Source organism: Microtus oregoni, unplaced genomic scaffold (genome assembly GCF_018167655.1).
Source record: "Microtus oregoni isolate MIOR12 unplaced genomic scaffold, Mior012 000001F_ref0000356, whole genome shotgun sequence".
NCBI classification, from domain to species: Eukaryota; Metazoa; Chordata; class Mammalia; order Rodentia; family Cricetidae; genus Microtus; species Microtus oregoni.
The window spans coordinates 93,563,399-93,581,971 of record NW_024543060.1 but is presented as its reverse complement, the minus strand read 5'-3'; the positions used below and the strand labels follow the sequence as shown (position 1 = coordinate 93,581,971).

The 18,573-nt window shown below is 48.3% G+C and overlaps 1 protein-coding gene across 3 annotated transcripts in view; it reads right to left on the bottom strand.

Annotated features, from left to right (window-relative positions):
• Positions 1-18,573, bottom strand: part of Btbd11 (BTB domain containing 11) — a 238,809-nt gene that overhangs the window by 23,428 nt on the left and 196,808 nt on the right. Inside the window, exons 5-9 of one of the 3 annotated variants that reach the window (XM_041674693.1) lie at positions 5,864-6,029; positions 4,689-4,778; positions 2,668-2,769; positions 685-778; positions 423-558 (exon numbers count right to left, since the gene is read on the bottom strand). In XM_041674693.1, coding sequence (XP_041530627.1) covers positions 423-558; positions 685-778; positions 2,668-2,769; positions 4,689-4,778; positions 5,864-6,029 — 588 coding nt within the window. The remainder of the gene's footprint in view (positions 1-422; positions 559-684; positions 779-2,667; positions 2,770-4,688; positions 4,779-5,863; positions 6,030-18,573) is intronic. The other 2 variants (XM_041674710.1, XM_041674702.1) reach the window with 2 other exon arrangements.

Below are 18,573 nucleotides of genomic sequence, written 5' to 3'. Positions count from 1 at the left end.
GCCCCTTTGAGCATTAGTCTGGAGAATTTTCTCTCTTTGGTAGGGGAGGGGTAGTGTGTAATAAAACCTGACGGGGCTTCTGGAAGAAACCTAGAAAGGACTTGAGCAAAGACGAAGAACTATGTCATTCCTCTGTGAGTTCTTCTCACATCGTGGCAGCTGACATGATGTACTCTGACCCATCCACAGAGGAGTGACATATCTCTGTGATTAAAGCCGGCTCAGAGTGGACAGAACATGGCAGTCTGTAGGCACGCACGGTGCAGGGAACTGGCTCTTGACAGAAAACTGTGGGTGAGGGCCAGCTCACTTCCACTGGGCTCCACAACCAGAGAGAGAATGGGTCTGGGGGGAGGCCTGGGAATCTGCATTTTTAACAAGCACCACTTGGGACCTGGTGGCCTTGGCCCATCCTAGCCTACCTGTGTCCATGGGCTGCGGCCTGGCTGAAAGAGTTCATGTCACCCTGGGGGGTTGTAGAAATTCCATTCCTGTACATGGTTCCTATCAGGGGGTCCGCACCACGCTCCAACAGCAAACTAACCAGCTCAAAATTCCCTGCAAGCCCAGAGAAGGGGGTTTTGTAAAAGAAACAAAAAAAAAAAAAGAAAACAAAAGCCAGTCACAGGTACATCAAAGGCCACAGTGGGGGACGCCAGGGCTGGGGTGGAACTGGTAACTTACCAACAGCAGCTGCGAGTTGTAGGGGAGTTTCTGAGTAGTTCTCCTCTCCGTGCTCCACCGAGCCTTCCACCTTGGCCCCAGCATCCAGGAGGAGCTGCAGGGAAGAGTGGCCACTGAGATACACGGAGGGCGTGATTGGGGGTGAGGGGAGGCGTCAGTGTCCTGGTAGAAACCGGTCAGATACTAGTGTCCCCCTCCCCCAGGTCAGTGACCTTGTGCACTGGGCTGGAGGCAACTTCACCTCAGAAAAGAAGCCTCTCTCGCCTTCTAGAAGCCCAGGCTACCCACAGTGTGGTCCATGCAGGAGAACATGTTAGACAGTTTGTTAGAAGGGCTGCCTCTCTGGCCCCAGCCTGGACATACTGAGCTAGTAGTCTGTATTTTAACAGGCTCTCCGGGGCATCCTTAGGGATAGTAAGGGTTCCGGAAGCACCGAGAGAGAAGAAGCATCCAAATGCTGGAAATCTCTATTGTCAGGTCTGTGTCACAAGTCTCAGAGGGCAATTGACGTGGTCCCTTTCAGCAACAGGTGCTCATGCGTTATGACTGACCCCCGGATCGTGCTCGACCAGCCACGGGGAGAATCCCTTCCAGAAGACCCTGGAGGACTCTGAGGACAGGCGAGGTGTTTAGTTCTCTGATCAGCAAGATCCAGGGCGGGTAGCAAAAGCCGCAGAAGCTTTGCCTCTCCTGCCTTCATTCAGTGCATTTGCTGCGATACGCGAGTTTATTAAAGGAGGCGGAGGCTCTGTCCATACCTGATCACCACTCTCGGTGACGGTGATGGTGTGCTGCTGGCAAGTGGCACATAACATGGGGAGAACCCACCATTTTTACTACCTACCTACTGCTACCTGAGGGCGTGTCCCCACGACTGCACCTGCCTCAGGGATGCAGCCTCACTATCAGGAGGCTCTGCCTGACTTTCAGTTGTCCCCTTTCCTGAATGAATGGCTGAGGATGCCGTTGTCCATTAAGGGGTCCTGTCTATGCTTTCGAGATGCTATCGACTCCCTTCTTTTTTAGGTTCCCCTCTGCCCCCAAAGGGCTGAGTTTGATGTCCTATAAGCAGAAGTCAGCACCAAGGGTACTACATCACACCCAACCTCCTGAAATACCACCATGGGTCTGTCTTGAAGATTTCCATAGCCAGGAAACATCAAAGGCTCTTGTGAAATACCAGCACTGCTGAGCTGTCCCTGCCACTCTGATCTCGCTGCACAGAATTCCGAAATGTGGGCCACATCAAAGTTTGTTCTCGTTGTATCTGCACTCACTGTGGGTTTGGGGAGGTCCCGGACTTAAATGCCAAGCTCCCTCTTCTGATGAAGTAAAGACCAAGTTAAGACCGAGGCTAGTCACTGACAATCAAGTCGACCATGGTGATAAAAAGTGACAATACTCTCAGGATGGCAGATGCAGGCATGTTACCGTATTTGGAGCTGTTTCAGAAGATGTGGGAAATGTACCGTAGACCCCCCCAGGAGCAGATTCTCAGGAGTCAATCCTCACACCAGTGCACTTTTCAAACATGTCCTTGTTGATCTGGATGCTTCTTCCCCACTGATTGGAAACCACTGGCATCTGGCATCTACAGAACACCAGGGCTGCACCTAAGGGAAGAGTCCCTCCAGGTACTGACCCTGGCCAAGTCTCGTGGTCACGTTAAGAATGTAAAAGGAGCAAGTCCCCAAAATATCAGCTGAAGTCCCACCTCAGAGCAACCAGGAAGAACTCCACAGGTCGGTCGCTCTGGACGTGAGGCTGCGTGTGGGTACGCAATGCTTTCATATTGGTTAATGCTTGGCCAAATGGATGCTTAAGCATAATAATTTCATTATAAAATAAGGATATGCTTCATTGGATTGCAATTAACCAATATGAATCACTCGGGGAGATACGCATGCCGGGAGAGATTTAGATTTGCGTCATGGAGTAATGTCACAGTTAACGGTCAGATGTGGATAGGGAAATACTTAATACCTGAACTACAGGAATATGTCCATGCAACACAGCAAAAGTCAGAGCCGTCCAATGGCGGGTCTCGGGGTGGACGGATGGATATTTATGAGGAGTACTGACAACCTATAAACAAATTGAAGTTATTTTTAAAAAGGTGACCTTCACAATATTTAGGCTTGCAGATTCTAGCCTATCTGTGGCCAGGCACACAGATTAGGGAAGTATCAAAAAGACATCCTGGCAGGTGCCTGGGCTAACAGTGGTGACATCAGGTAGTGACTTCCCCTGTTGGAGGCCCCAAGACACCTCTCACCAGAATTGGGCGCTGGTCCTGCTTGAGTTTCTTAGGAGAGATGCTGATGCAGCCTCCTGGGAGCAGGCCACTGGAGGGCTGTGTTTGGGGGGTGTTATCAATGGGGGCTGTGTTTGGGGGGAAAGGTTTTTGAGCCTATGCTGTCTGCGCCTTCACTTTCCCCCTAAAAAGCATTAGTGTCCCTTCACTCATAGCGTGATGCTTTGGAAACCAGCTTCTCTGCCGGTCTCTCTCCCTCTTTCTGCTTAAGGAGGGCAGTGGTTCCGAGAGCTACAGGAAGTGAGGCAGCCTGAGACATCTATATCTACATTTAAGATACTCAAAGGGGCTGGGTGAGGAGTAGGTCTGTCTCACGCTTCCACAGTAGAGAAGACAGTTGCTCATTTGAGAGAGGATGTCCCTGCCACTCTGCTCACAGGTCACTTGGTTTCTTAGTTGAAAAGGGCCTGTATATAACTGGAAACACAGGCACAAAACTTGCCCTGAACATGTTGAGAAGAAAGAATGAGAGACTGGCTTTCAGGATGGAGAAAGGGCCTTGGTTACGCCAAGCTGGGATGCAGTAGGGAAGCTGATGGCTGGAGGCTTGTGATATTAACACCAGCTCACGGTGATCTGCTCAGCATTCCTGGGGCATGTGACCTTGGCCTGAGTGTCCTTATAGTAGACAACGGCACTGAGCGAAACCCACGGGAGAGTCTGGAGAGGAGGATCAAAGAACACCTCTAGCTGAGGACCTTGACAGGGCCTGTGATGCTTAGAGACCCACAGCACTATGGGTCCCGTTATTACTTGACCTCTCTATCACTTCAAACTCATTAAGATCCAAAAGGGGTTTGGATTCAGAGTTATGTTTACTGTCTGCTTTCCTCAGATGAACATAAAACTCACCAATATATTTTTTTTTTAAGTACAGGGCAGCTCTGAAGGACATCTAATTTTGAAGCAAAAAGGTTTCCCAGAGTTGCTGGTTGACGGCTGCAGCGTGCCAATCTCCTTGACATCTGCAGCTGCTAAGCTGGCTGAGTATGCCTTCAGGCAGCAAAGAACAAAAAAAGCAAGGATCCACTTATTCTGAATCTCAGGGTGGTTTGGAGCAACTACTACTAACGAGTCCCAAACGTGGCTAGGTGCCTCTGCTAGGTGCAGATCACAGCTGGGCACCTCTACCGGGCATCAGTTCCTCCCGACAATGTGTGTATAGTTCATCTCATAAGCCACACCACTTCTTGAGCATCAAAGCAAGTGGTAGTTTCAGAACTTGAACCTAAGCCTGTCAGATGCCAAAGCCTTCAGGGAGGGGAGCTTCAGTTTCCAGTCTACTGCACTGCATCCCAGCAGCTTTGAGATAATTCAGCCAACAAAGTGAGTCAGTGGAGCTGGGGATGAGGGGAAGGCAGAGGATATCAGGAGGGGGAACCTCAGCCCAGGGAGCCAGGACAGCTTGTGCCAGGCATCAAGGATGAGTGGGGAGCTAGGAGGTGCTCAGGCAACGTAAGCCAGAGCTCCCTGTAGCTACCGCTATTGTTCCAAACAAAGCACAAACAGGGGTTGCTACTTGGGGCTTTGGTTGTGACCTCAGTCTGTGACATGGTCTGCCAGGTGATTTCACCACGGCTGCAGTCACTGGAAGGGTTGAGGAGTGTGTGAGGGTGTGAGGTGTGTGAGGGTGACTGGGAAGGGAAAGTCTGGGCTGGCAGGGCCTGCTTGCAGCCCTCTACACCCTCACCTCCACGTTCAGGTCAGCTCCGGCATCCAGCAGCATCTGCACCATCGCCTCGTCCCCGCGGACGCAGGCGTACATCAAGGGGGTCATGCCCTGCGGTGGTTAAAAACCAGAGACGGAGACGTTTACAAGGTGGCCATGGTCGGTCAACAAACACGTGGGAGGTCTTATTAGTGTGTGTGCTGCTCAGACTGTGGCAGGACAAAAGAGTTAATGTGGGGACCTGTGACTCACAGGGTCACAACCTTCCACATTCTGGAAACTGCGGTGGAGGAGTGAAGGGGAGTGACATCATCCTTAGCACCTATCTTTGATTACGTTGGAGGGTTTTCCTGAACTTCATGGTACAGCAGACCTAAGTGTGTTTTTAAGATAAGTGGCTGATTGTGATGGGGGTAGGGATGGTTCACAAGAACTTTCTGGATACTGCAACACCAACCCTACACCATTTAACTACAATGTATACAGTTTCTTTGACAGTTGTATCCTTCTCAGTGTGACAAAGTATCCTTGTTGCTCTATATGGGCCTTGGGTCAGGGTAACTGGACATCCTTGAGCACGTGGCCACCTACATTGACATCTGTCCTCCCAACACCCTTTACAAGCAAAGGCTACTGAAGCAGGGTGGCCTTCAAGAAAACCTTCCCTGCTTGGCCTCCTTACTCATCACAAACCGAGCACCACAGCCTACAGGGAACGGAGTTCTCCATCAACACTGCCATGTCTGGGTGATGCCCTAGGGTCCCCAGACTGACTTTGGTGTCTCTTAAACTCTAAGAGAACGGTGCGGTGAGATCTGTCTTGTATCAATAGCAGACCGACAGAGAACCGACTTTAACACGCCAGTAAAGAGACCTCAGGGTTACAGAGTCCTAAGAACAAGCGATGGGCAAGTTAATGACATTATTTCCTTTCCTGAACAGGTCTAATTTTCACTCCTTTGTTTCAGCTGCAATGATCATGTGAGCTTTCCACGAAGAAGGACAAATGTATTTTTTCTATAAGATTAAAAAAAAATCCAAAACACTAAAAAGAGAAAAAAAACCGAGGAGGGGGCATTATTATTATTATTTTAATATTATTATTAGTGATCAGCAGAGGGAGCCGGTGTCCTGCCAGCTGCTCACGCCCAGTACCAGCACTGAGAAGGTGCGGTGTGGTGCCAGCGGATTGGTACCTGTTCGCTCATGGTGTTGATTCCGTCGGGCCCCAGCAGAGACACCGCCTGCTTCACCAGGTCGGTCCGTCCACAGTTGAGCATCCGGAAGCCCAAGTCCTGCTTGAACTTGGCTTCAATGGCCACGGCGTCCAGCTTCCGAGAAGCACAAAAGCAGTCGTCCGCCCTGAGGGAGGGAGAGATGGTCACATGGGTGCTGTCGGCTTTTTTTTTTTTCTTTTTTTTCTTTTTCCTTCCCAGGGTCTGGTCCCTGAGAACAAATTTCCCCCAGCAAGCTCCACCAAGTTCCTCATTTGCTTTTTTTTTTTTTTTTTTGCAAATTGCCTGTTCTAGGCTTTTAGTTAAAACAACTGCCTCCTGGTGGCTCTTAATCCTCTGTCCTTGCGGTGGCTGGGTCTGGTCCCTTATTTGCGTGCCAGGAGCATTCTCAGCTAAGAACTGTTATGCACATATTTATGGAGTGTTTATATAGATTAGGTCCTCAGCTAAACATCTTATCTGAGTTGGTTCACTCAATTCCCACACAAGAGAAGGCAGAATTCCTGTGAGGAACTTTAAACCTCTGAGAAACAGGGACGAGCACACCCCCCCCCTCCCCTCCAACCCAGGCCACTCCATTTGCAAGTGACAGAGCCTGGATTTGAACCAGAGTAGCGTGTGTGGAGAGCCAGTCTTTGGGTCTACTGTGCCACCCTGTCCCCCAAGCGTAGCATCTACTGTTTGCTCGTTCATGTGTCTGACCCCTCACACTAGGCTGTGGACTTCTGAACAGGCATTTATTTGTCTGTGTCCATTCCCGTGACAGACAGGAGATATGAAGGCATTAATAAACGAAGAGTAGGAACACAGGATGGAGTCGCTAAGTTCCAAATACAACAAGCCAGAGAACTTGCTGGATGAAACGAGAGATGGCAAGGTGCTTCAGGGAGAAAGAGGGAAGGGAACGGATGGGAGAAGGTGATACAGGCTCCATGTTGAGAGGACATTGCTATCTTCTCCCAGTGAATTGACCAATTATCATTAAATCAAGTTACTAAGCAATTGTAGAGTGCCCTGCTCTAGCTAGCTGTCATATGTCACCATCCCTATTGGGAAACCTGGGTGAGGGAGAGGACAGGCAGGGGCCATAATCCCATGCATCTAATACAAAATATTGAGGGCTCAGAGACACTACTTCTAGTGAAATACGTTATGGGACTAAAGGCCTCTCTGCACCACACACACCTTAAGGAAGCTTTGTCTTCCTTGGAAGTTGACCCCTGAGTTGTGGTTGTAGGCATGGGGACAGGAGAGGATGGAGGGACCAAGGACTTAGCTTCAAACATGGCATCAGCATCTTAGACTTCGGGGCACAGAATAGGACTGTGTCTTGTGGCTTCTTGGTCTAGTGCATGCAGGCTTTGAACTTGGCTAGAGTTGCCAGATCAGGCAAATACAAATGCTAAAGCAACAGTGCATAGGGCATCTTTCTATCAAAGCTTTGTCTATTGTTTATCAAAGATAGAAATTTAACTGGCTTTCCTCTTTTGTCTTTTGGAGAAGGGCACTGCCAACTATGCAGAGAAACTTAGGATCCCCCTCCTTTAGTGTGGTGGCAGGGACTAATGGTTTAGCCAAGGAAGCTTGCTACACCAGAGTATCAGGGCAAAACCCTCGGGCACAGAGCACAGAGGCCTCCAGGGGGCATAAGTGTGGCATCTATGTGTGTTTTCTTAATGTGCCAGGATCCTCTGTGTGTGTGTGTGTGTATGTGTATGCGTGTGTTGTGTGTGTGTGTGTGTGTGTGTTTATGAAACTGTCTGGGAGTTGATTCATTGCATGTACAACCTTTCTTCTGCTAGATGCTAGCCATGCTGGAAGAGGCTGCTTTGGGAAATCACGCAGCTCCCATCATGGGGAAAGAACATGCGAGCTAGAGGAAGGGTAGGGGTGCCGTGGAAGGCTGATTCTGTGGCACAACTCAGCTGTTGTGCTCTGGAACTCACAGCCGCTGAGGTTACCTGGTCAAGACCTGTACAAGCCTGGGCCTGTCAACATTTCACACGAAGGGAGAAGGGGTTCATGATGCCCCACCCCTACCAGAGTACTTTCAGGTAGTTAATGGTTTCTGAGGGGTGTAGGAAGACATTTTCTCCAGTGGTGCAGCCACTGGTAATGTGCCCATGCTCCTGTAAACAATGTGAGTAAGACTCACTGGGTTATTAAAAAAGCAAAAACATGGAAACAGAAGAAGGATTATTTGGAAAGAGACAGGGGATCAGCAGGAGTTGGGGGAGACAAAAACAGTGTCAGAGTGGGGGATACGATCAAAATATATTATATAACTCTGTGAAAGATGTCACAATGAAACCCAATATATGTAATTAATACACACGAATAAAAACAGTAAAAAGTAGTTCCCATCTGTCACATAAAAACCCACCTAGTCTGGGAGAAGGGGACGATTGGGGAGAGCTTGGGGGAATGGGATGGTTGAGATGGAGGAAGGGTGGATATGGGAGCAGGGAAGTAGATATCTTAATTAAGGGAGCCATTTTAGGGTTGGCAAGAGACTTGACTCTAGAGGGGTTCCCAGGTGTCCAAGGAGATGTCCCCAGCTTGTTCCTTGGGCAGCAGAGGAGAGGGTGCTGGAACTTGGCCTTATCCCATAGACACACTAATGAATATCTTGCATATCACCATAGAACCTTCATCTGGCGATGGATGGAGATAGAGACAGAGACCCACACTGGAGCACCGGACTGAGCTCCTAAGGTCCAGATGAAGAGCAGAAGGAGGGAGAACACGAGCAAGGAAGTCAGGACCGCAAGGGGTGCGTCCACCCACGGAGATGGTGGGACTGATCTAATGGGAGATCACCAAGGCCAGTTGGACTGGAACTGATGGAGCATGTGATCAAACTGGACTCTCTGAATGTGGCTGACAAAGAGGGCTGACTGAGAAGCCAAGGACAATGGCACTGGGTTTTGATTCTACTGCATGGACTGGCTTTGTGGGAGCCTAGTCTGTTTGGATGCTCACCTTCCTTGACCTGGATGGAGCGGGGAGGACCTTGGACTTCCCACAGGGCAGGGAACCCTGACTGCTCTTAGGACTGGAAGGGAGGGGGAGGGGAAGTGGGAGTGGGGGGGAGTGGGAGGGAAATGGGAGGATGTAGAAATTTTTAATAAATAAATAAAAAAACCCACCTAGTCATTTCTTCTTGTCTCTAAGTACTAAGCCTCAGTACTTCATGAGCTCATTCAGATATGTGGTTCCCCCCTTTCCGTGCAATCAAGCTACATTCCATGTGACTGGGCAAGCATTGCCAGTGCCACACTGTGTCACACCCCACGCCAAGGAGCTCCAGAGGAGGAGGGCAGAGGCTGGGTTCACAGGACTCAAAAGCTTATGAACAGATAATTCTAAGAACATCACAAGTGTTTACCAGCTCCCGAGGTCCTTGATTTTAATTAGAAAGAGACAAATGGCAGGAAAATTACTGCAGCTAAAATGATGATAATTGTTATTACAGGAAGCTGATGTTTACTAAATGAATACTCAGTGTGGCGACCTAAGCTCCCTCTGTGTGTTAACCCATACCATCATCATGGTGAGCCCCAGAGCTAAGGGCTATGTGCAGCTTACTACAACAATGAGGAAACTGAGGCAGAGGAATTACCAGAGATATAGATGCTAAAGGACAAGCTGGCGTGTATCGGGGTGACCTAACTGTTGGGGATCAGAATATTATGTGCTGTCCATGTGTTTAACTTCTATTAGAGCTGGACTGTTGGATATCTCTTAGACCTTTAAGTTCAGTGTCTGCAAACGAACTGTATGATCACCTCTGTCTGCACCCTCTGAATGTGCTCCTGGTTGCCTGTCTCAGCCACTGATGTTACTGCTCACCCGGGTGCTGAAACTGGAATCTGGTCTCACACTCACATCCACCCCAACAGTTGTTACATTGCACACAAATCCCAAATCCATCCCCCTTGCCGCCATCATGGCTCTCGATGGGTCCCAGTGCACGTCTCTGGGTGGAACGGTGTAGGAGTCTGATGGTCTTCTCGGTTCCATTCTCCCCACTCCATGTCACATCTCACACAGAGTCAGAGTGAGTGTCAGTGCAGGCAGGGTCCCTTGGGTCCTTTCTAAAGCCTTCTAGCATATTAGGGATAAATTTTGGCTCTTGGTACAGAGCTAAGGTCTTTCCTGCCCCAAAGGCTGTGCCCCTGTTTCTTTCCCTTGGGAAGCCTTCCTTGGGGCTCTTTGTAGGGGTGGCTCCTCCTTGTCCTTCATGGATAAACTTGACCATAGCCCATCAGACCACCTATAGAAAGGTGTAGCCTTCTCCTGTGTACACGCTCATCTCATGGTCAGCTCCCTCAGCCCCCTTGGTGGCATCTTCACAGTTAGTGACTAGTTTTTTTAAAACACACACACACACACACACACACACACACACACCCCAAAGCCATCAAATTTCATTTAATTAATGAGCTGATATCTCTCTGTGTCTCTCTCTGTCTCTCTCTCTCTGTCTCCCATATGTGTAAGTGTGCACACACAGTGCACATGTCTAGGTCAGAGAATAACTTTGGGTGTGAGTTCTCTTCTTCCCCTATTGGGGCCCAGATCCAGTTCGTGACATCAGCCTTGGTAGCAAGGGCCTCCCTCACTTGCTGAGTCACGTTGCCAGCTCCTAGTTAATTTTTTTTTCCTACCAGCATGTCTAAGTCCAGGGCCAGGACCACACCCATCTTGTTCTTTGCTGTAAGCAAAGCAGAGTGAATGCAAATAGCAAGAACTGACAGGGGAGACAGGTGTGTGCTACCTACCATGTGTTCTTTGTTTAAACATGGAGACTTAATGTTAACTGATTGCTAAAAATTACACACATGTGTTTATAATGTATAACACGGTACTTAGGAATATGTACACGCTGTAGACTAGGCAAATTAAGACAAGGTGTTACCTTACACGCTGAGCATGTCTGTGATGAGGGTGGTTCAGATCTCTTTTTCCTCCTCATACATGCTGGACAAGCAATCCACCAACTGAACTATGTCTGCAGTCCCAGATCTACTTGCTTAGCAATTTTCAAGTATGCAACACAAGGTTAAAAACTATAGTTCCCATGTTTTATAGCAAATATCCTGAACTTACTTCCTCTGGTCTAATTGAAAGTTTGTATCCTTCAACTCACACGTATCTCTCGACCCCTTTCTACTCACAGCGCTCCACTCTCTGCTCTTCAGAGAGCAACGTTTTCAGGTTACACATGTAAGTCCACATTTGTCTTTTTATGTCCAGCTTACCTCACTTTAAGTCATGTCCTCCAGGTCCATCCACGTTGTGATGACAGAATTTCCTTTAGAAAAGCTGACTAGTGTTCTGTTGTAAACATACCCCCCCACACACACACCACCTTTTCTTTATCTATTCATCTGCGGATGGACAGTTAGGTTGACTCCACTTAATTTCTGTAAACGATGCTTCAACTTGACATGGTGCTATGACCTATCTCAGTGACTGACTTCCTTTAGATGTCCATCAATAAGACTGTAGCATTCTACCATGGTTCTACTTCAATTTTTTTTTTTTTGAGGAACCTCCATGTTTTGACAACGGTTGCATTTATACATTCCCACCGACAACGCACACGGATTCCCTTTTCCTTTTGACCATAGCTATTTTACCAGGTGGAATTGCATTTTTTTTTTGTCTTTTTATGGTGACATTTTATTGTCATTTTAATGTGGAACTCTCTAATGAGCAGTGATGGCTGGCATTTAAAAATACACTTACTGCCCATTTGTCTTCTTCTAACAAATGTCCCTTCAGGTCCTTTGCTCTTTTTTAGGTTGAGTTATTTCCTTGTTGCTATTGAGTTGATTACATACTCTGGCTGATCACACCATAGCTGACGTGTTTGCAGACGTGTTCTGCTCTGTGTAAGGACCACACGCTGTGGGTCTTTTATGCTCCGTTCATTCGGCTGTCTCTTTGCTGTTGTCTCCTTTGCTGTGCAGAGACTTTTAAATTTGATGCAATTACACTTGTCTATTTTGGATTTTTTTTGGGGGGGGATACATCCAAAAATTGTTACCGAAACTAATGTCACGGAGTTCTCCCTTTGTGTTTTACACTTTTAGCTCTTGAGTCCATTCTGAGTTGATTTTTGTATATAGTACAAGATAAGGGTCTAGTCCCACTCTTCTGTGTGTGGATATTCAGTTTTCCCAGTACCACATAGTGACGAGACTATACTTAGTACCCACCCTCGGCCCCCAGGGTTGTTATGAAGCGCACGCTGACCTGGAACTTGCAACCCTTCTGAGTCAGTCTCTTGAGTGCTAGGATTCCAGACACGCACCACACACCTGGCCCCATTCATTTTTGAGTACAGCCCGAGGAAGCACCTGTTTACCGAGCAGCCCGCAGATGCATAGAGCAAACAGTGGTTCTGGTGTCTGAGCCAAGTCGAGCAAGCAAACTAAGCAGGCAAAAATCATTTTCCAACAAAGTGTGAAACATGGCTTCCATTCAGCCCAGTTTGTCAGAGAATTGGACTCCAGCATTTCCCAGGGCAGGGCTACAGCCCCACCCTGGAGAGTCCCTGCAGAAGCTCAGAGCTGCAAACCAACAGGACCTCCTGGGGTCCAAGCAAATAAATCTGCCTTTCTCTGTGCATGACTTATTTATGCAGAAATATATTCAGCCTGTCCCCTGGGGCTTCCCCAGGTAACCAACTTTGCGGTTTTCTCTTTGAGTGGTTTTCAAGGATGCCGTAAAAATCCTGATCAATTTAAGTAAGAGGTAGGCCACTGAGGTGGTCAATTTTTCGGATCTCTCAAGTGCGTAAGTCCTGAGAGACTGGCGCAGTGTCTTCCACTACTTCATACGCGTGGCCTCGGAAAGGTGTTTTCCAGAGACTTCGGGCTTCGGGGCCTGAGTGCAGGGAGAGACTGCGCTTCTTATCCTCCTCTGTAAGGAGGGTGCGCGTGGGTGAGGAGCTAATTCATTCTGCTCACCTCACCTCTCAATGCCTTCTGAGTGACAAATGCCAGCTGGCGATGTCCAGACACCTTTATGTGTTTATTAGCCTCCACGCCACCTTAGAAGCGCTGAACTTGAACTCTGCTGAGTCTGTCACTGGGCTCAGGTCTGGCTCTGCTGCTCTGCGGCTATGTGATCTTGGGGCCAGTGGCTTTACTGTCTTGTGGTCTGGTTTTCTCATCTGTAACATGAGCTTTGTGTAACACTTCTTCTTCCAGGATGTTAGCTGTGGGTCAAATGAGGTGAATCTCGGGAGGTGCTTAGAAGAGCATTATGCAGAGAACACAGAAGCACAGGGCTGGGGAGCTAGCTCTGTCGGTGGAGTGGTACACACGGATGCCAGTGCTTGAGAGTGGCGTGGAAACCGGAGTACCCCTGGAGCTTCCTAGCCAGTTAACCCTGCTAAACTCATGATCCTCAGCGAGAGGCTGTTTCAGAGAAACAGAAATGTTTCTGAGGAATGACAGCAAGGTTGATCTCTGGCTCCCATACACACGTGCACAGATGCACATGTGTGCCTGCACACACACAATAGGTACATACTCCTGTACATATACCATCCTCAAATATACATTACAAAGCCAAGTGTAGACTAGAGAGAACACACTGTGGAAGAAACAAATCCAGATGCCAAGTACAAAGAACACGGCAGTCACTGTTCTTCTAAGTTCAAAGTAGACAGCGTGTCTAATAAACACCACAGGAATCAAGGAATTGAGGCAATCCTTTCCCCAGAGGGGCTGCCTGGCTCCCAGAAGGCACCTGGTGCCAGTAAGGTCTTTGCAAGCAAATTGTGAAGGAGGAGGCCAGAGAGAGCCAGTGCTGGACGTAGAGACAGTTTGGGGGACAGTTTAGCAAGTGAACAAAAGCAGAGACCCTTAGGGTGCTGTGGGTCTACGTATGAGGTTTCTATCTTTTTAATTTTTCCCTGCTCAGGACTGACCTTGATCCTGCTGGTGCTAGAAGGCTCCTTGACGTTTGCATGTCCCTAGTAAGTGCGTCTCGGGAATGTAGGCTGCCCACACTTCAGCTCCGTCCTCGCCAATGGGGTCAGTCAGCTTTAGTTTCCTTATACATAAAATGGGCCCATTGTAGGGCTTTGAATGCTTTATTGATTTATCTAGTATGAATATGTAGCACTTCATACCAAATGTACGTTAAGCTTTTTACAAACATCAGCTTTTTTGAAGTCTTTATTATATTTAATCCATTTTACGGATAAGCTGTGACGACCACAGCTTTAATTTACTTGTTGATTTCTTCTATTTCCCTAGTATGATAACTAAACGTGGAATCTGGGTACTTATAAAGAAAAGATGTTTATTTAGCTTCCAGTACTGGAGGCTCAAAGTCCAAGACTTTATGATTATTTTGAGACAGGCTCAGGCAGCCCCGGCTGACCTCAAACTTGCTGTGTAGCAGAGATGACCCTGAAATTCTGCTTTTTCTGTTACTGTCTCTGGAGGGCTGGCATCCCAGGTGTTTGTACCATATCTGCTTTTATGGAATAGTAGGAACTGGGCCCAGGGCACCCCAACACTAGGCAAGCCTCTATCACTGAGTTGCTCCTGAGAATTCAATTTAGAGAAGGTTCTCTTCCCAGGCCAACCTCTGTCGAGGGCCTGTCTTTCAGGGCACATCATGGTGAATGGCACCTGGGCAGAAACTTGTGGCTGAAAGAAAAGGATTATATGGCAAGACAGGAAGCCAAAGAATGGGAGGGCCCAAATGACTCTTTTATAACAATCCTCATGAAGACTCACCAGAATCCTGAGGGTCCTATCTTCATGTTGTCTGAGGAATGCATCCCCTGTGACTTCCTGCCCTGTCCCACTTCTTAAAGGTCCCAGACTTTCACGTTACAGACCAACTCTTCAACAAGTGAGCCAGACCATTGGCACTCGTGGTCCCCGAATTTCTTTGCACACAAATGGACCCATGGCAGCATTTGCTCAGCCACAGAGCTGATGTGGAGTGGGGTGAGGCTAGCAGCCCGACCCCAGCTTCTGCCTCACTATCGGACGCTAGCGCCCGACCCCAGCTTCTGCCTCACCATCCTTCCTGTGAGGAAGCTGACCAACCGAGGGTTGTTTTGGATGAGAGCACAGTTTCTGCAGGGATTCCTCCCACTGTGATCCCGGGATCTCTACGGCAACAGCCCACGTTGTCACAGTCAGTAATAAGAAGCCCCCTTTACTGAATGCTGATTGTTCAGCGAGCACTCCTGGGTGCTCAGCTTCTGTCACCGTAACTGATTCTCTCTTGGGGGCACTGCCACTGCCACCACTACTACCATTACTACCACCACCACCACCATCACCACCACTACCACCACCATCATAATCACCATCACCACTACCACAATCACCACCATTACCATAACCACCACCACTACCATAACCACCACCACTACCACCATCATCATAATCACCATCACCACCATTACTACCAACACCACCATCCTCATAATCACCACTACCACTACCATAATCACCACCACCATCATTACTACCAACACCACCATCATCATAATCACCACCATTACCATTACCACCACCACCACCACTACCATAATCACCACCACCACCACTATCACCATCATCATTACCACCTGCCCCATCAGCTTCCCCTTTCTTCAGGAAGAGACCTTGGTGGCTAAGCTTCAGTTTCTAAATGTTCCACACCACTCTCTGTGACAAAGTATCCTAACAGGTGAGCCTATGGGGGACACTTTACATTCAAGCCATGCCAGTGTCTGACACCAAAGCCAGTGTGCTCCCATGGGACAGCAAAGCCTAGTTCCCAAGACCAGTGCTCATGTCCCCATTCTTCCTAGTTCCTATGAGACTTGGCAGGTAACAAACTCTCTAAGCCTCAGTTTCTCCATCTGCAGAATAGTGCATTATCCAATGTCAAGATCTGTAATGAGATTTAAAGAGAAAACTCCCTGGACCACTCAGCAGAGACCGAAGATAGACTGCCCGGCATTGTTACTATGGAACCTCAGGTTCTCTCTAGGGATTTAGCCAAACCCTTTCTACCTTCCAACCCCACAAACATCTGACTCTAGGGAGGTCTTTCCTGACTACCAAGGCCTCTTCTAACTCTCTGGAGGTCCCTCTGGGCACAGTCCCGCTATGGCCGTTCATCTCCTGGGCTCCACCGACATATTGCTTTGCCCTTTGTTTACTTTCTATCATCCACACATCCTATTCTCACTCACGGGTTTCCCACTCTCAGGCGGGCCATCTGAAAAGGACAACTAGCACAGCCCCTCTTGTAGATGACAGCCAGGGGCCTGCCTGGGGGCACAGATGCCCTATAAGGGGAAACCACATTTTCCTGCTCACATGGAAAGAACTGGAAGTCTCTAACTGCAGGATGCAGGCTGAGGTGTTTGGCGGAGGATGAGTATGAGAGGATGTAACCCAAGTTGTCTAGGACTCCACCAATGGTAATTTGGGTTATGATATGGTTTCCCTAAGCCACTGGTCGACCAGTTGTCCTAGACAAGAATGGCAATCAGTGGAATGTGAAGTACTTAGAGACAGCATCCCTGACACACAGCTTATAGTAATATTACAGGCATTCACGTGTAACACTTGATTTGTGAAGCATTTCAGATTTCCTAACTATCTCAGTTCATCTTCTAAGTGACCTTCAAACTGAAGGCCATCACCCTCAGTTTACCGAACACTGAGGTTCTCAGGCTCTGCATCACCTCCCACGGCTCACACAGCGTGTAAGCATCAGGGATGGTAGTAAGCCTGCAGCCGGACACAGCCCACGCTTTCTCATGTTTTGCCACCACAACGGGAGTCCCCAAAGCAGGTTTTAGTACGCCCACTGCACAGATGAGGAAACAGACTGGAAGAGGAGGTGGCTGTGGTACCCAAGTCACCGGGCTCCTTGTCACTCCATTTCAACACAACCGTATTTCTCTTTAAAGGTCAGGCTTAAGTAGAGTCCTGCTTATGTCTCCTGACACACACTAGAGAGTTCACTGCTACCGAGCCCCCCCCCCCCCCCCCCCGTGCATTACACGCTGCGCCAGGTAGAGTCCAGGAGCTGCCTTAGGTGACATACCAAAACACTTCTCTCAAATAAGACCAGACCAAACATGTATGTAATATTTACACTGTTCCAGTAATTCTTCTAATTTTACACAAACACATACTTCATATATGTGAATGCATATATATGCAAACATAAAATATTCATATACATATATATATATATTCACACACATATAAATTTTTTTCTTTAACCCTACAAAATTTATCTTTGTTACAGCTTGGGGAGGCTAAGAATTTTGTCCAAAGACACACTGTCAGTGGTAGAGCTAAGATTTTAATCCAGGTAGACTGGGACTGGACCCTGATTTTTCTACCTGTCTCTATCATCTCTCCATGCAATCAAAGGCCTCCCGTGTTTGCTCAGACTCTTACTGCCAGGTACTGGGGTGAGTGTCAAATGCCAAGCAAGGCCTTCAGGTTGAAGGTTTTCCTGAAGTTCCTCCACAGAAGAGTCCCCAATCTCTCAGCCACTTTGTATTTTCTCACTTGCCAGCCAATATTCCCATTCCAGTCACCCATTTCCCGACTGTTTCCCCCAGATGCACGGCCAGCTTCCAATTCAAATCTTCTCCTTATTTATCTTGCCTTCCCACAGATTGTATTCTGGAGACAAGACCCATTGAGCAGCTTTTAACTTGCAGATCCCCTGGGATCCAAGAGAGAGCTTCTTTGGCTCAGGAAACTGGAGGACAAGACTGTCGAGCTATCTGTACAAACCACAGAGGGAGTCAGGAACAGAGAAGCCTGTCTTTCTTCACAGCCACTTGTGGACATGCGTAAGTTTGGGTGGACTAGTGAGTCTCGGCTAGTAGGTGATGTCGGCGTCTGGGGATGATATGGTGGGATCTAGAGACACCTGGTTCACACCTCAGGAAGGTGTCCTGGCATCCATAGAACAGGGATGCAGCTGTTGTTAAACAGCCTCTGACACACAGGAAGGAAGGCTGCCCTCCCCCAGAACAACAAAGAATTATGCAGCTCCAAACATTAGTGGTGCTAGGCTGGGAAAGCCTGCTGTGGAGCGATGAGGTACTTACACATCACCTCTTTACATCAAGCACTTCCCATTACGGGATCCCGGGAGTGTGACAATCAAACGGTGTTTTGGAAATGAATTCTGAAACCGCGTATCAGACGACTCGGCCTGACTTGCACGTGGCCCACAGCTTCCTCCATAACACACGGCCCCTTAGGAAGCCTTCGTCAAACTCCTTTCCACAGGCTGCAAGTCCTGAAATTGATGACCTTTTCCCTTTGCTTTTGAGCAGCAGAAAGATTAACAATTCAATGGCTCTTTGTGCTGAGGCAAGCCATACCAAGGTCTCGGCACATTTCTGAGAATGAGAGAAACGGTATTATCACAGCAAATGGAACACGCACGGCTTGCAAAGTTCCTGGGAGAAATCTCAGCCCAGGAATTGCACCCACTTGTAGTTTAGCATTACTGCCAAAGGCACACAAGAGAACTGCCTCATTAGACCGCCGCAGAGAAGCCAGCGTGGGACTCCATGGCCTCCACTCTGCCCGTCCTTTCTGCTGCAGGAGGGATATTAAGGGGCCTGGAAGCCTCCTCTTTGGAATCTGATGTGC